This window comes from Homarus americanus, unplaced genomic scaffold (assembly GCF_018991925.1).
Source record: "Homarus americanus isolate GMGI-L3 unplaced genomic scaffold, GMGI_Hamer_2.0 scaffold21873, whole genome shotgun sequence".
Lineage (NCBI taxonomy): Eukaryota > Metazoa > Arthropoda > Malacostraca > Decapoda > Nephropidae > Homarus > Homarus americanus.
Window position 1 is genome coordinate 13,904 of NW_024716190.1, and position 14,932 is coordinate 28,835.

Genomic DNA, 14,932 nt, shown 5'->3' on the forward strand with positions numbered 1-14,932 from the left:
TCCTGTATAAAAAGTGATCAATGGTGAGGGCCTGTTTGCTACAAGAGCACTCCAGGCCGGCCTAATAGATCTAAACGATTAATTCTCCAGGTTGACAAACTCTCCCTTAAAACTTACGGTACTGTGGCGTGAATGTGAGTGACTGACCTATCCATGCAAATTATAAGTCCAGTGTATGGAATTGTGCCAAATAAACGAAAATGCAATGATCTGCCCGTATCGGTGATCCCTCTATTATTATTATAACCAAAGGTAATGACTATTTGGTTATGACAAAGTATAACCAATAACTTAGATGGATGTTGGAAATTAATGGAATTCATTAAATCATCATTTATCAAGTACACAACGCATTGAATGCCGGAAGCAGAGTGAAATTCTACGTAGTGATGCACCATAATCTCCTGGGTGAGTAACCAGTGTAAAGGTATCTGAGTTCTACGGTAAGAAAACCACTTTCCTGCGTTTAAAACGTAACATACAGTGTTATCTTAAATCCATGTCCTTAATGATGTCTTAAACTATATCGCATGAAAATTCATAACAAAGAAACTTAACAGCCACAAATTATGTATTGTGTGGTATACAACGATCTGTATGACACGTCGTGGAATGTGTTGTCTTATAACACAATATAATTATATAGTTACAATTATTACAACTATTACAACTATTAATGGTAACTGAGCACACTCCAAAATATATGAAGCTTGTATATTGTGGTGGGGTGTTTAAAAACTGGAAATTGGAAGAGTTGGAAGAGTCACCTAGATTAAGTCTGAATACTGTTTTACAATACTGATGACTTTTTCACCCCACTCTTTTTATCATAAGTATATAATTATATAATATTGCATATATCACAAATATTTATTAAGCAAAGGATGGGTGGAATATAAATAAATATTACCATAATCTCTTTGTCGGAATAACAACAACAAAATTGTGACGTGGTCGCTGAGTAAAACTAGCTGACCAAGGCCCTTCACCCTGATCCTTGCATATTTCACTTTTTTCCTAAATATATTCCATTCTTTAAAGTATCATTGTGACCTGAGCGGCAATAAGCACCCAGGGCACTGCCCTTGTTCCATGAATTCGTAACCAAAACGAAACAACTGTAAGACAAAACGTAGTTAAAAAGGCAGCTTGAAATTATGGTGGGATAAATAATAAATAAACCTGCCTCTCATCCAACCCCCACCTCCTCTATCCCCCACACACGACAGTGGGCGACATCTGTTGGCCGACCATAGCATTTTCCCCAGCTGTTTCGAAACTTCAGACTCAAGGCTATTCGAACCCTCACAGGCTGGGTAGTGGACACGACTTTTGTGCACGATAGTACATACCTGTTAGACAATGGAAATAACTCAAGAAAAGTGACTATAGCTTCCTGCACACTTAATTATATACAAGTTTCTAGCAACTCAAAGAGCAGATTATCACCTCACACATGACATGTACAGTACACACATGTACACCCACTAAAAAATTATTCGGCACCCTCACGGCCTGATACAATATGACACGGGTGCCGAATAATTTTTTAGTGGGTGTACACACATATTCATTTAACTCAGCTGAGTCACACACTGGACTATGAAAATCAATGTCATAGGTCAGATTAATTTCCTAAGGTTATGGTTTACAATCTAATCAGTGTTCGAGCTTGCAATGCACTAATTATACTTCAAAAAGAGAGCATACTGACAGTGACATTTTCTACAGGTTATCAAATACCGGACAAGGGATTTTTTTTTACAGGGATTAGCACACCCGGGCATAGATCACTGACCCACATCAGTCCCTGGGGGGTGAAAATATAATACTAATAATAATAATAACAATTACTACTACCACCACTAATACTACTACTTTTTTTATAACGTGGCCTCCAGCCTCCCCCAATAGCCACACCTTCGCCGCCAATTTATTACCTTAATAGTAAATATCCTTATACATAAGTAGCTATCCTAGCTGTGTTGAATTAGTTGAGCCACAGATCTATGCGGCATTCAGTGACTGTAGCCTTATAGTCAATATCTGCAGCTGTTGTTGGCTTTGGGGCCGAAGCTCTCGTTCCCCTGAGGCAGAACAAAGCCGACCGAAGGAGAGAGGACATTCGATATCTCATCCAGGCTGTAACATAACTTCTGGGCTGCTGCTTCTGTTCGAGATCACCTTCGCGAATCTGGCGTAGAAGCATCTTGCACTTGGTCCCATCCCACCAGAGGTTGTGAACACTAGAGGAGTGAAGCTGCCTTGATCAACGTTCTGAATTCTCTCCCCGTATGCCCTTATCTTGTCGTTCTCGTTCCCCCTGTGTGCAGCATCGAGAGCTAAGTTATGGTGACATGCGGCCATGGGATAAAAAATCCTGATGTCGAAGAAGGCTCGCTGTCCCCGCGTCCAGAATCCTCGAGCACTGACGTCAACACGGGCTTCGTTGGATGTGTTTGAAGTCCTATGTTGGAAGATCTCACCGTCCAATGGAAGGAGGGTCGGTTCTACCATGACATCACGCAGATTTCCTTGAACATTTTGCTGTGAGATCCCTTACTTCATCATGCTTCATGCATATGAAGCCCCTTTCTTGCACACCATGGCGTGATCAACGTCATAGGAAGAACCACACACGCATTGGGAGGGCAAACCTTCCACTGGCCTACCATACCTTAGAGCAGGGGTCACCAAACTTTTTTCACAGTGGGCCGGATAACTGAAAGAATGACGAGCGCGGGCCGCATAATCATTCTGTTCAATACTTGCAAGCCAGAACGAAAGCTCTGGTAACGTCAGAGCGTAGGCGGAGCTACCACGAGCCGGGGAAGGACTTGGGATCCGGCCCGTGGGCCGTAGTTTGGTGACCCCTGCCTTAGAGTATTGGCATCTGTAAATTCTGTTTATTGAGACCGAAACCATTTGCCCTTATCGGTAACGTAGTTAATCGGTTCGAGGCGCCCACCTCCTCTGCTTATAGCTACTACTACTACTACTACTACTACTACTACTACTACTACCACTACTACTACTACTTTTTAAACGTGGCCTCCAGCCTCCCCATACAATCAATTTCACCTTAATTGTTTATTACTTGATAGAGGAAGTGGGATTCTAGTGCCGTCACTAGGTACCCCTGTACAATAACACCAGAAGCATCTGGCAAGTGTCACAAGTATATACAGTATGAATATTATAAAGGGGCTTACTAAAGCCTAAGGAAGGAAGGAAGGAAGGATATTCCTTTAACACATAATCAATGTTATTTACATAATATCTGGCCAGTATGGGGAGGATCATAGTGTCTCCGTCAGGGGGTCGTGGAGTGGTGGTCCAGCAGGCGTCACGGAAGCGTTGTGTGTGGGGACATCTGAGGAGGTAGTGGATAAGGGTGCGGCTGTCGGGCCTTCTTCATAATGCACAAGAGCGTTACTCAGGGGATGCGGGGATACCAATCTCCCAAGCAAAGTAATACGACATACATTATGTATGTTGTGTTGTCAACAGTAAAAGAAACAATTGAGACCCGTACTGTGTGTATATGAGGCAGAAAGTCAGATCGTAGCAACCTGGGACTTGGTTGTACTTTTTAGGAGCCATATGGCAGCAGGGTTCACCATTAGACAATACATTATGCTTCCAATATCTTCCAGGCGGTAGTAGTTTCCACCACCTTACTAACAAGTTAGATTTTACGGAGACAAGGAAGTGACATGTTTCTTTCCAAAAGATTAGTGACTTTCAAATACACATCTGACAATAATTTCAATTCTGTCATCAGATTCTCTGATGAATATGAATTAAAACAATCTGACTTCAGTGGCAAATCGAACTCTAGTACGTCTCAGAGGGCAGGAATATGATTATCACACTCCCTGGCAAACTAACACTCGACTTACGTGACAATTTTACGAAAAGTAAATACAGTTGAAGCTTTCAGCATCACTCAATGGATCTTGAATGTTTCAGCTGTAAGCAAGTATATCTATCTTACAGTGACACAGAAACATTCAATCGTGAATTTAAATATTCTACATCAACATGGGATACAATAGATTCTGAAATACTTGACAGAAAACAAACGTCTCGGTATCACTGAAGCAGCGAGAAAACGGACGTCTTAGTAGGGGGACTCATGAATAAATTATAGCTACATGTTTTATGGGCTATTGAGTGTAATATGAATCGTCTGATTTTATGTTAACTAACATGCATGACTGTGGTCAGTACACCTGAACGGTTAATAAGCTGATAAATGGTGAATCAAGCAATCAGAGTACCGTGCTCATCTGATGGTTGGTGACCACAGCCCTCTAAACGTTTTGGGCCTCTTCGAGTACATCGTTCTAAATGTCTTTTGGTCTACAGAACGCCGCTCAAACCTTCCAGAGATACATGGACCACACCCTACGTGACCTGGATTTCGTCACCATCTACACAGATGATGTCCTGGTCGCTTCCTGCACCCACGTCGAACACCATCCCCATCTGCGCCTCCTACTTCACTGCCTTCAGGAGCACATCAAGGTTCAACCTGCCTCTTCCCTTAACTTCCTCGGCCACAGAGTTTCGCCTGTTGGCATACAACCTCTCCCGCAGAAGGTGGCAGCCATACAAGAATGTCCGAAACCTACGACTACAAAGAAGCTCCGGAAATTCTTGGGAATAGTCAACTATTATCACTGTTTCATCGCCCAGGTTGCTGATATTCTCGCCCCGCTCTACGGAGGACCACGATCTCCTCAGAGGCATTCCTAAGTCATCCCGCCAGCATTTCACCTGGTCCTTGGAGGTACAGTGGTAACGAGCGTAACTCTCACCAATATGTCAAGGGTTAGAGCCTTGACCCAGACACAAATAAGCCCCTCCCCCCCCCCTTGATTTTTTTATCTGACCAATATCGTGGGCATTTTGAAGCCATGCGCACTTTATAATAGGTCATTAGGATATACTCTGAAGTTAATAGTAAATAATTTTTACTATACAAAAATTCCTGAGTACAATACTGCATTAAAGAAAAAGTATTGGAATTTTCTGGTGAAAGGGGGGTCAGGACCCCCCTGGATCCGCCCTTGGGCCTTTGTTATCCAGTGTGACCCTACCATACATCATAGTTCCCTGTCCCCGGTTTCTTCTTGTACTAACACTGGATAGACCGCCCAAACGGCGAGTAAGCTGATAAGTGGCAAACATGATAAATGAATAAATAAAGGGCCACATCGCACGCCTCATTCTACTCTCCCACCCTGCCCCGGGACTGTCCTCATACAGATGCCTCGTCTACCACAGTGGGCGCCGTCTTACAACAGGAAATCAGTGGATACCTCAGGCCCATTGCCTTCTACTCACAACGACTCCAACCCATTCCACCTCAAATACAGCGCCTTTAGTCACGAGCTCTTGGATATATACGTATTATATATACCTTGCGGTCAAGCGATACAGTCATACAGATACATTCTGGAACCATTACTCGCCAACAGTCTGTAACAGAGAAGTGAACGACTGCCCAAGGGGCAAACTAGTCGATCAGTGACGAAGAGGATAAATGTAGTAAAACTTAAGTAAAAAAGTCGTAGTTTTCTTTTTTCTTTTATCCTCTTCACCACTGATCGGCTCGTTAGCCGCTTGGGCGATCGGTCACGTCTCTGATTACTTTTCCTGTGTGTGATCTAGAGATCCGTAAAATTGTAGAGAGGTAGTAATTAGAATTATAGAGCGATGCACACAAAGGTAGAATGATATAGAGAAACAGATACGATGGTGGGTAATTAGACAAGAAAATATCTGTTGGTGCAATTTAATTAAGTGGTACCGCGAGTATCTTAATACAATGTCGTGGGTCCGAGTCAGGACACATGGGAAGGGTGTTATCCAGTGTGACTCTACCAAACATCGCAGGTTTCCTTACATTAATCTGGATTCCTCCTGTACTAACACTATACAAAAAGTTCATAAAGAACATACAAACTGCCCGAACGGCCGCTGGTGAGACAATTGGAAAATGGCTAGTGTTGAAGATCCAACCGCGAACCCGTTGTGTCTTTCAATTTACACGAGCGAGTCGTTTAAACCAATTGAAAATTGCTTTAGGATCGTTAAGTTGAACGTATTATGCTGAGTTTCTTAAGGGCTCTCTGCTTCCTTATATTACTTGTAATGTAAGTTAATAAGATGTTAGAATTGATTTTTTGCTGCTGAGAAATATATATATTTATATTTATACATATGAATGGTTCAGTGGCCTTCTTCGTGGTATTTATTTTAGCAATTTTTCCGTGATTAGTTAAAAATTAGGTCGCTGATTGGTTCTATTAGGTTATGTTCGTCTATGAAAAAAATACTAGTTCGGCGGCTGAGTTCGAGGTAAATTCACTAACATTCTTCCTCTTGCTGCCTTTGGTCGTTGTGACGTCACGCAATACAATAAGTTGTCGTGCAGTAAGAGTGTTATCCCGGACGACCATATATGTTAATACTGTGAAGTTGTTTGGTGTTGATGTGTCATGGCCGCCAGTGATGGTGTGTGACGTACGGGGAGTCAGTATGTGGTGGTAAGTTATAGTGTCAAAGTGTTGTTGGTTACCATCGACCCGCTAGTGTTAGGCTCACAGGTCCTCTGGTAGCTACAGACAGGGTGTCAGCCGCTCTGTGATTAGAACAGTTTTTAACGTCAGCGTAGCATGATTTGTTAAAATGGCTATTGCTAAAGGACAATTAATGCCAGTTGGCATGTACGTGATTGTCTGTCATGATGATGAATACATAAGTTCTTTCCTTTGATTTATAATGAAAAAAATATATATTTATATGTAAATAGGGTAATAGCTTACAAAATCATTCTGTTAGAAGGAACAACTTTAGGGAAAGTATTTTAGAAGAAAACTTGTTTATTACCTTATGAATTTTAAAAAAAGTTTGGAGGAATTGTAACTTAACGGTACCGTATTTATTTTTTTTTAAGTTTTTGTTCAGTTAAACTATTGACACCTTTGTCATCAATTGACCCTTACACTAAGCAAATGAACACTTCCCCAAATAACACCCAAACCAACCCTGTCTAACTTAACCTAAAATAATGCACTTCCACTCCAGGCTTGGTACCTATGTCCATTAGCTAGGTAAGGTTTGGTTGGTTGCCTTTTTTTATGGAAAATGAGCATCTGGTTGACTGATGATGGCCACTGCACAAATGTGGCACTAAAATATGGAGACAGTTCTTTATATATACATATAATGGTTGCCCCTCGTGTAACGAGGATAGCTGCTCAAGAGCTACCAAGGCGTGAATTTGTTTGGGTGCTGGACAACTCGTATCCATCAGAGCATGTCAACTCGAACCCAATTTACGAGACCGTTTGTATATATATATATATATATATATATATATTTTATTGGTTTTAGACATCTTCAGTTGCCTCAGATGCTCCTGAATAAAGACGTTTGGTACCTATATATATATATATATATATATATATATATATATATATATATATATATATATATATATATATATATATATATATATATATATATATATATATATATATATCATGTAGATCCACAATGGAAATGTGGACAAGCTTGATTTTAATATATGAATAGCAATGTGTTTTTAAAAATAAGTGTTTATTTGACCTTAACTGTAACAAATTAATAGAAAATACGTCTGCTCTCTCTCTAAATAGGAGACCAATATCATGGGCATTTTGAGGCCAGGTGCACGTGATATTAGGAGATATTCTGAAGTCAATAGAAATTACTTTCCACTATACAAAAATGCCTGAGTACAATACTGCATTAAAGAACAAGTACAGTATTGGTATTTTCTGATGAAAAGGGGGGATCAGGGCCCCACCCCCAGGATCTACCCATTTGTACTGTTTTATTAGTGAAGGTAAATAAGCACTGGAGCCGGTTCAGATACATTCAGGAGCCGGTGCATGCCCAGTACTGTACTTGCCAACAGTGTGTAACAGAGATGTAACCGATCGCCCAAGCGGCAACGAGCCGATCAGTGGTGAAGAGGGGAAAAAAAAAAATACTTAGTTGAACAATATCTAACTTACCAGTATCTTTTATGCAGTGGCAAATCCTGACCTAAGATCTTGAGCATGCTCTCGATTTTTTAGAGCGGGGAGGGGGGGGAGGGTGCTGTACCTAGGTGGTTTAACATTAAATTCTATTTTGAGATAATATGATAATAAAAGCTTTCAAGTAGGCCTGTGCATGCCATTGTGTTATTAACTTAGCCTGCTACTTATTCTCTCTTTTAAATTTAAAATAGCCTAAAAAGGGAAAGGAAAAGTATTTGAAAAAGTGAAATAAATTAAAAAACAATTTAATTGTATTTTAGTACTGTATATAAATGTGTACAAAAGTCTTGCCTTTCTCCTTCTCCTTGGTTTCTTCTCCCCTTTTCTTTCCCATTCAGGCTTTCACTTATAAACGAACTCCATCCTCCTATTTTTTTCAATAAATTTTTCAGTCACTTCATCATAAAATGTATGCTTTATTTTCAAGTGCCCAAGCAGAGTTTTTCAATTGACGTCAACGCCAATGACAAAGTATTCAAATAATCAAAACCAGTTTTCGACCATACACTGTGATCATTTGAAAAGAGCAAACACGGCCAGCAGAAGAGTTTGTTTAACTTATTTGAGCCGGTCAACCAATGCGTGCTTTCGTACTGCATAATATTACAATGCCTAACATATTCTTTGTTTTTATCTGTATGCTTCTTTGTAAGTCCTGGAATTCGTGGACATGGTCTACGTTTTCCTACGATTTCAATTTTCTCTGAAATGTTTCTTCTCGAAAACGGCTTTTCCAGCAGTTCCTTAACTCAACAAGTTTCCTCTTCTACCACAGTTTCCATCGCAAGTAGAATACAGTATTTATAACACTATAAGTCTATAACACTCGGGTAGCAAAAGCATCACAACACACACGAGCCGAAGAATGTAAACAACACGCACGACCCACACGGACTCGTGGGTGGAGTGACACTGATGCGTCACTGCCTGGCGCATCATATCTGCCATTTCACCGTGGTATGACTGTGACGTCAGCGAGCTGCGCGCGCAGGCTTTCATCGAGGTGAAACAGCCCCTATCGATGCACTTGGGAGAGGAGCTAGCCCCGGCCTCACTCCCTTACACAGTACTGTTACTAAGCGCTAGGCTGCATTTTAGAGTATAAGTGTAAATTTATTATTCAAGATGAATAAACAAACAAAAAGCTCTGAGCTGTGAGCATGTGCCGCATGCCTAGCATGCTCAGAGGATTCACCACTGCTTTTATACCTTGTCCTTAAATCTTTCAGTAATTATTGTCTCATGTGCTTGTTACAAAATCTTCTCCTTGTCTCTGCGATTCTCTTCTGTTAGCAAGTTTCCAGTAACTATACAATACTGTTCTGTCTCTTGATTACTGACTTATAATTGCAGATGATGCAAGACACTTCAGGAACTTTTTCAATCCCAAATTAAGACTCATGATTCAGGGAAGTACATCACGTCCTATTATGCAGCCTCAGACTCTTCAGGAGCTGTGAGTATTGGATAAAAGTACTGTATTGTATTTTAATCATACATGGCTGATTGATAGTTCCACTGGTTATGATGTTTTTTAAATATTGTACTGGCATCCTTCACATTATTAATTATTCATTTATGAAAATTTGCTGTTACAAAACATGAAAATTAAAAAGAATAAATTCTGATTTACAAAGCAAAATTTCATGCTTAAGAAATTTGCTCTGATGTGATGCACCTGGATTTGTTTTATTATTATTTCTCAGGTAACTTTCTGTATTTTACTAAATATATAATAACACTAAGATAAAAATAACATTGAAAGTGTTCTAATCATCTTGGCTCACAGGATTAGTACAGAAATCTATACCAGACACTGACCCAGGGATCTCGGCTGTGGAAGCATTGATATTTAACTAACCTAACCTATCCTAACCCAACCTAATAAAGTCTTATCAAACATAGACTAACCTAATCTACTCCCCCTTCTGTGGTGTTAGGTTGTTTGATCATCAGGTGAAGTAAGCTGGAATTCAATACCTTATCTTCAGGTGATCCATGGTTAGTTTATTATAGTTCTTAATTTTTCGTTGCAGGTGTCTGGATGAGGCTTGCTTGATACCCACAGACTCCTACACAAGACTACCATGGACTTTAAAGGACCAGCTCTTAAAAAAATTAACCAGAAGAGGCAAATGCACTGATGATATTTTTTCTTGGCTTATTCATTCACGTGTTACTGAACTTGGTAAGAAGAAGTCAGTGATAAGTTTTTATTTTCCTAATTTAACTCAACCAAAGCTAACTTAAACTAATAATAAAATAATTTTTTCTTAAAGAACTCAACCAAATAACCTAACCTACCTTACTCAAAGTAACATAACTTATAAGACAAAGTAATCAAACTTTATCTAGCAAAGTAACTTAACTTAATATAATAAAGTAACTTAATCAAGCAATTTAACCTAACCTATCTCACCATAGTTTAGGGAATGTTAGCTTGTACAGTATATGGGATTATTGTATGTTGTTACACTTACAGGGGTATACAGTACAGTGGTGAAAATTAAAGATCCTTTTATGAGACATAACCACTGTATCTCCATGGGTGTCACATTTTACTTCTTCCCACTCTACCAATTTTCATTATTTTAACAAAATCTTACCTGTCCTGACCTAACATTACCTTAACCTTTGTCTTGGCAATTCTGCATTGTTTCATGAAAATTTAAATGTGTTTATCTTAACGATAATGGCAGTACACTACACTTTAGACACTTTATGTATGTTTTCAGAATACCATATTCCATGAAAATGTCAATTGTAGCAGCATTATTTACAAAAACATGTTGAATGGCTTGCAATTCTGAGAAAGAGCATCCTTTGCACAAAGAAGCCATCTTGCAACTGACAAATTTCAATTCAAAAGCCTGAGCATGCACTGGAGTATAACATGACACCGAGACTTTCGCTGATTGGCTGGACATAATAATGAAGTGAGTAAGATGTCCACAATATATTCCACATAGTACTTGTTAGTGTGAACTTAAAACCCTCCAAATTGTACTTTTTAAACTGAAATAAAACAATCAAAATACTGTACAGTGACTGGTAATATATAAATTTTGAGATGAAAGCACTATAATGTTTGTTTGTTTTTCTGCTCTATCTCCCTTTATGAAAATGAACATTGAACTCTGTGGTTATATTCTACTGATTCTTAACAGTTTGGTTTATCATGAAACAACAAAATTGCCAAGACAAAGGTAATGTTAGGTAAAGTTTGGTTGGGTAGATAAAGATAGCTTAGGTAAAGTTAGGTTTGGTTAGGTCAGGTCAGGTCAAGTTTGTTAGGTTTGGTTTGGATATTTTTTTTGGTTTTACCATACAATTTGGATTGGGTTGGTTAGGTTTTCGTGAATTTGCCCAAGAAATGAATGTGAAGTCTAATCAAAATACATCAACATATACAGTACTGTAGAGTACAAGGAAAAACAATTTCATCCTAAACGTTATGGGTGCTCCTAAAACCAATAGTAACCCAAAACTTAAGTTCCAGCCTTATATTTTTGACAATACAACAATAACCTGCTCATTTTATATACTGTATCTTAACCCTTTCGCTGCAGGAGGTTACCCTAAGCCAGTGCTTTTCAAACTTTTTTTACTGCGACCCACAGCCAGAACAACAATTTGAATTGCGACCCATTAAACCTAAGTGTAATGATATGAAATGAGTAAATCAAAGACAAAATATGCTCTCCTTGCAGTCGCTTCCTAGACTGTGGAGTGTACATTACAATAACCAAGCCTAAATTATGGTGCATTTATTTTTATTTTCGTATTTATTTTCGCGACCCATTTTATTTATTTTTTCTTATTTATTTTCGCGACCCATTTTCATTTTGTGACCCAATTTATTTATTTCGCAACCCACTGAAGGGTCGGGACCCATAGTTTGAAAACCCCTGCCCTAAGCTGAAGAAAATCATCTGACGTTAGCCAGAATATAGTGACCAGTGCGGGAAATGCAGCGAAAGGGTTAAAGATGCTGTGCTGTTAACTAGCAGTTATGAAGAGTGGAACGTTATCAGTACTAAATGCATTAAATAAAGAAAGAGCTCATAAAAACTAATGAACAGTCAGCAGTCAACATTGACAAAAGTAGGTGTATGACTCACCTCTCTGGATCTTAATGAAAATTGAAAGAAAGACAGGTTTCTGTTCCTTACAGGGTTGGTAGAGCACTTAATTGCTGCACAGTACCAGGGTCCCATTTCAATTATAAAAAATAATAGAAAAAACAGGATTTTGCTGAATTTTTCGCATTCCTCCCTTTATCCCATGCTTGGTAATTATTTTGTTTACTGTACTTTCTGGCTGCTTGGTGGCACCACATTGGAGGGGGTGATTGTCTTCACCCATTGGATTGAGCTAACCTCCTGTAGTCTCGGAATACTTGCTACATTCCAATGTACCAAAACTTCCTCAAATTATTGTTTTTATTTCTTTTGTGTAATGAATTGATGTGAATCACTGTGGATGGTAAAGATAGTGAATATCAATTTGAATAAAGGATCAAGTATGTGTGGGTATATCTACTGTACTGTATTTGTTAACTTTGATCTGTCCTTTTGCTGTCTACACTTGTTTTGCATTGCTCTTATATCCCCCCCCCCTTCTTTGAGGTTTCATATCCCTTGATCCACTCCTTAGAGAGAACATAGATACTATTAATAAGAGTTTTTTATGTTTTGCAGATTTGCATGCCTGTTTAATCTCAGATGCTGGGGTGGAGTACCTGAAGACAACAAAGTGTTTGAAAGTTTTGTATATGCCTGAACCACCAGTTGTTGAGAACAATAATTTTTCAGAGAATTGTAAGTATCACTTCACATTAATATTTATTATTCTGTTAATGAAACTATCCACTATCATCTGTACCTTACAAATGTGATAACTGAAGCACACTGATCAATTGCTAGAATAGTGATGTACCTTCAACCATAATGGCAGTCCAGTGGCATTTGGGTGACCCACCACAACCAGCTTCAGGGATACCCTTCCATGCGCAACATGGCACTAAAGCTGGCCACATGGTATTATGCACTTGATGGTGGAATAGCCTATACTATCAAGCTGAAGTGCCAGCCTGTGAAATGCTCACCCAGTACCCATTGTACTGGCAGCATACCAGCCCAGAAAATGCAGTAGAGACCAGGGGATGGGTACATCCCTGATTGTCCCAGCTGCCACCAGACATGTTGAAGCAAAGCTTTCACAGCTGGATGCCCTTCCTAATGCCAACCCACAAGGCGGGAGTAGCTGGCACGGCAGGGTCACAACTCCCTGAGGTAATCAAAACTACCAGCTAACTCATAACAATTACAAAAATTTCAACTTTTTTACTCCTAATTAATAGTGACTTTGGGTGCAAAACCCAGGTGAGCCAAAGGGCACCCCAGTATACCTGTATTGCATCCAGATACTTTTTTTGTAATGTATGTTGTGCTAATACACAGCTTATACATAATTTCTTCATATTTATTAACTGATGAACCTGTTTTTCAGCACTGATGGGACTAGGTGAAGGAAAATCAATGTTAAGAGTGGTTGCACTTAATGGTCTTTGTGGAGTGACAGATGGTGTCATTGGATCACTGGTAGGAGGATGTCCTCAGCTGCAGGAAGTACACATCTCATCCACAAGTATTACCAACCATGCTCTTACTGCTCTAGCAAATCTAACACAGCTTGTCTGCTTGAATATTGGCAAAACACAGGTATAGTATTGGTATGAGCATTTGCTGGTAGTCTGTCCTGTCAAAAGAACATCCTGCTTAAGTTCTTTTGGGTGCATTGCAACAAACCATATTTAAGTTCTTTATACACAGTTGAACAACATAAATTTTTTCCTAGGCCAGGAGGATCAGCAATTCCATTGTTGGCTGTGGATATCTGTCTTTCTATTTACTTCACTCCAACTTCTGATGGGGTGGAGTAAGAGGTACTGAAATGTAGAATATATAATCATAGTACTGTACTGTATTTTATTTTCTACAAATTTTTATGCTATAACTGTTCCTTCAGTTCTTGTAAAGACAATTAGATTATTATTCAGTCTATTTTGTGGAATAATTTCATATGTACTGTGATACTGTTCATTTATTGTATACTCCTGCTCATGATATTTACTGTCCTTTGATTGCCTTGAAATGTACCAGAAATATTCTAAGTAACATCCATTTAGATTTATTTTATTTCTTGTTACCCATGGAGATAAGGTGTGCAGTTAGCAACTACTGTAAATTAGTACTTAACTATTGTAGTTTAGTACCTAACTTCAAGAAAATCCCCAATGTATTCCTAAAACAAGTGAAATCAGTTCAGTGACAAGAAATAATATTGTCTTTACAAGAACTGAAGGAACAGTTAAAGCATAAAAAATGATAGAAAATAAAATACAGTACAGTACTATGTTTTATATTCTCCATTAAGAGAAAAAAGCAGTACAGTACAGTTTTGTACTCTTTTATTATGTCTTTTAGTGTTCTATTTTGAGTGGCAGTCAAGCAAGTTGCCTTCTCTCGAAAAAGAAGCTTTACAACCAACACTCACCGGGGGTGTACTGTACATTTGTACTTGTGTCTTGCAGGGAGACAATATTGATATGATTTAAGGACCATGGGAGTTTGCACCCACCAAATTATGGGTAGCATACAAGAATTATATCTAAATGATTACGAGTAAGTAGGTGGTGACATATAGTGGTGAGTGACACTCCCTGTGGTAGGAGGTCCCTGACAGTGGAACAGTCAAGGCAATACAGTAGTGTTGAAAGGCATTAGTGTTGAGACAGTTACAGAGTTTACATGAAGAAAAGTGCGGGTCAG

At 39.0% G+C, this 14,932-nt stretch overlaps 1 protein-coding gene across 2 annotated transcripts; it reads left to right on the forward strand.

Moving 5' to 3' along the window:
- The first annotated feature begins 6,375 nt into the window (after nt 1–6,375).
- On the forward strand, nt 6,376–14,490 carry LOC121858066 (protein AMN1 homolog). Of its 2 annotated transcripts, XR_006087348.1 has the most exons (6): nt 6,376–6,557; nt 9,453–9,555; nt 10,136–10,287; nt 10,835–11,035; nt 12,800–12,919; nt 13,611–14,490. XR_006087348.1 is itself a non-coding variant. In XM_042354297.1 (5 exons), the coding sequence occupies exons 2-5, from the start codon at nt 9,500–9,502 to the stop codon at nt 13,826–13,828; spliced, it is 546 nt and encodes a 181-aa protein (XP_042210231.1). In that variant the 5' UTR covers nt 6,380–6,557; nt 9,453–9,499; the 3' UTR covers nt 13,829–14,480. The 2 variants fall into 2 exon arrangements, 1 of the variants encoding a protein (XP_042210231.1); XM_042354297.1 differs by lacking the exon at nt 10,835–11,035 and having other exon boundaries at nt 6,380–6,557; nt 13,611–14,480.
- Nucleotides 14,491–14,932: the final 442 nt, after the last annotated feature.

Coding starts and splice junctions, on each gene's coding strand:
- LOC121858066 (XM_042354297.1), top strand. CDS start 9,500: ATGATTCAGGGAAGTACATCACGTCCTATTATGCAGCCTCAGACTCTT. Junction 9,556..10,135: donor CCTCAGACTCTTCAGGAGCT/GTGAGTATTGGA, acceptor TTTTCGTTGCAG/GTGTCTGGATGAGGCTTGCT. Junction 12,920..13,610: donor CAATAATTTTTCAGAGAATT/GTAAGTATCACT, acceptor CCTGTTTTTCAG/CACTGATGGGACTAGGTGAA.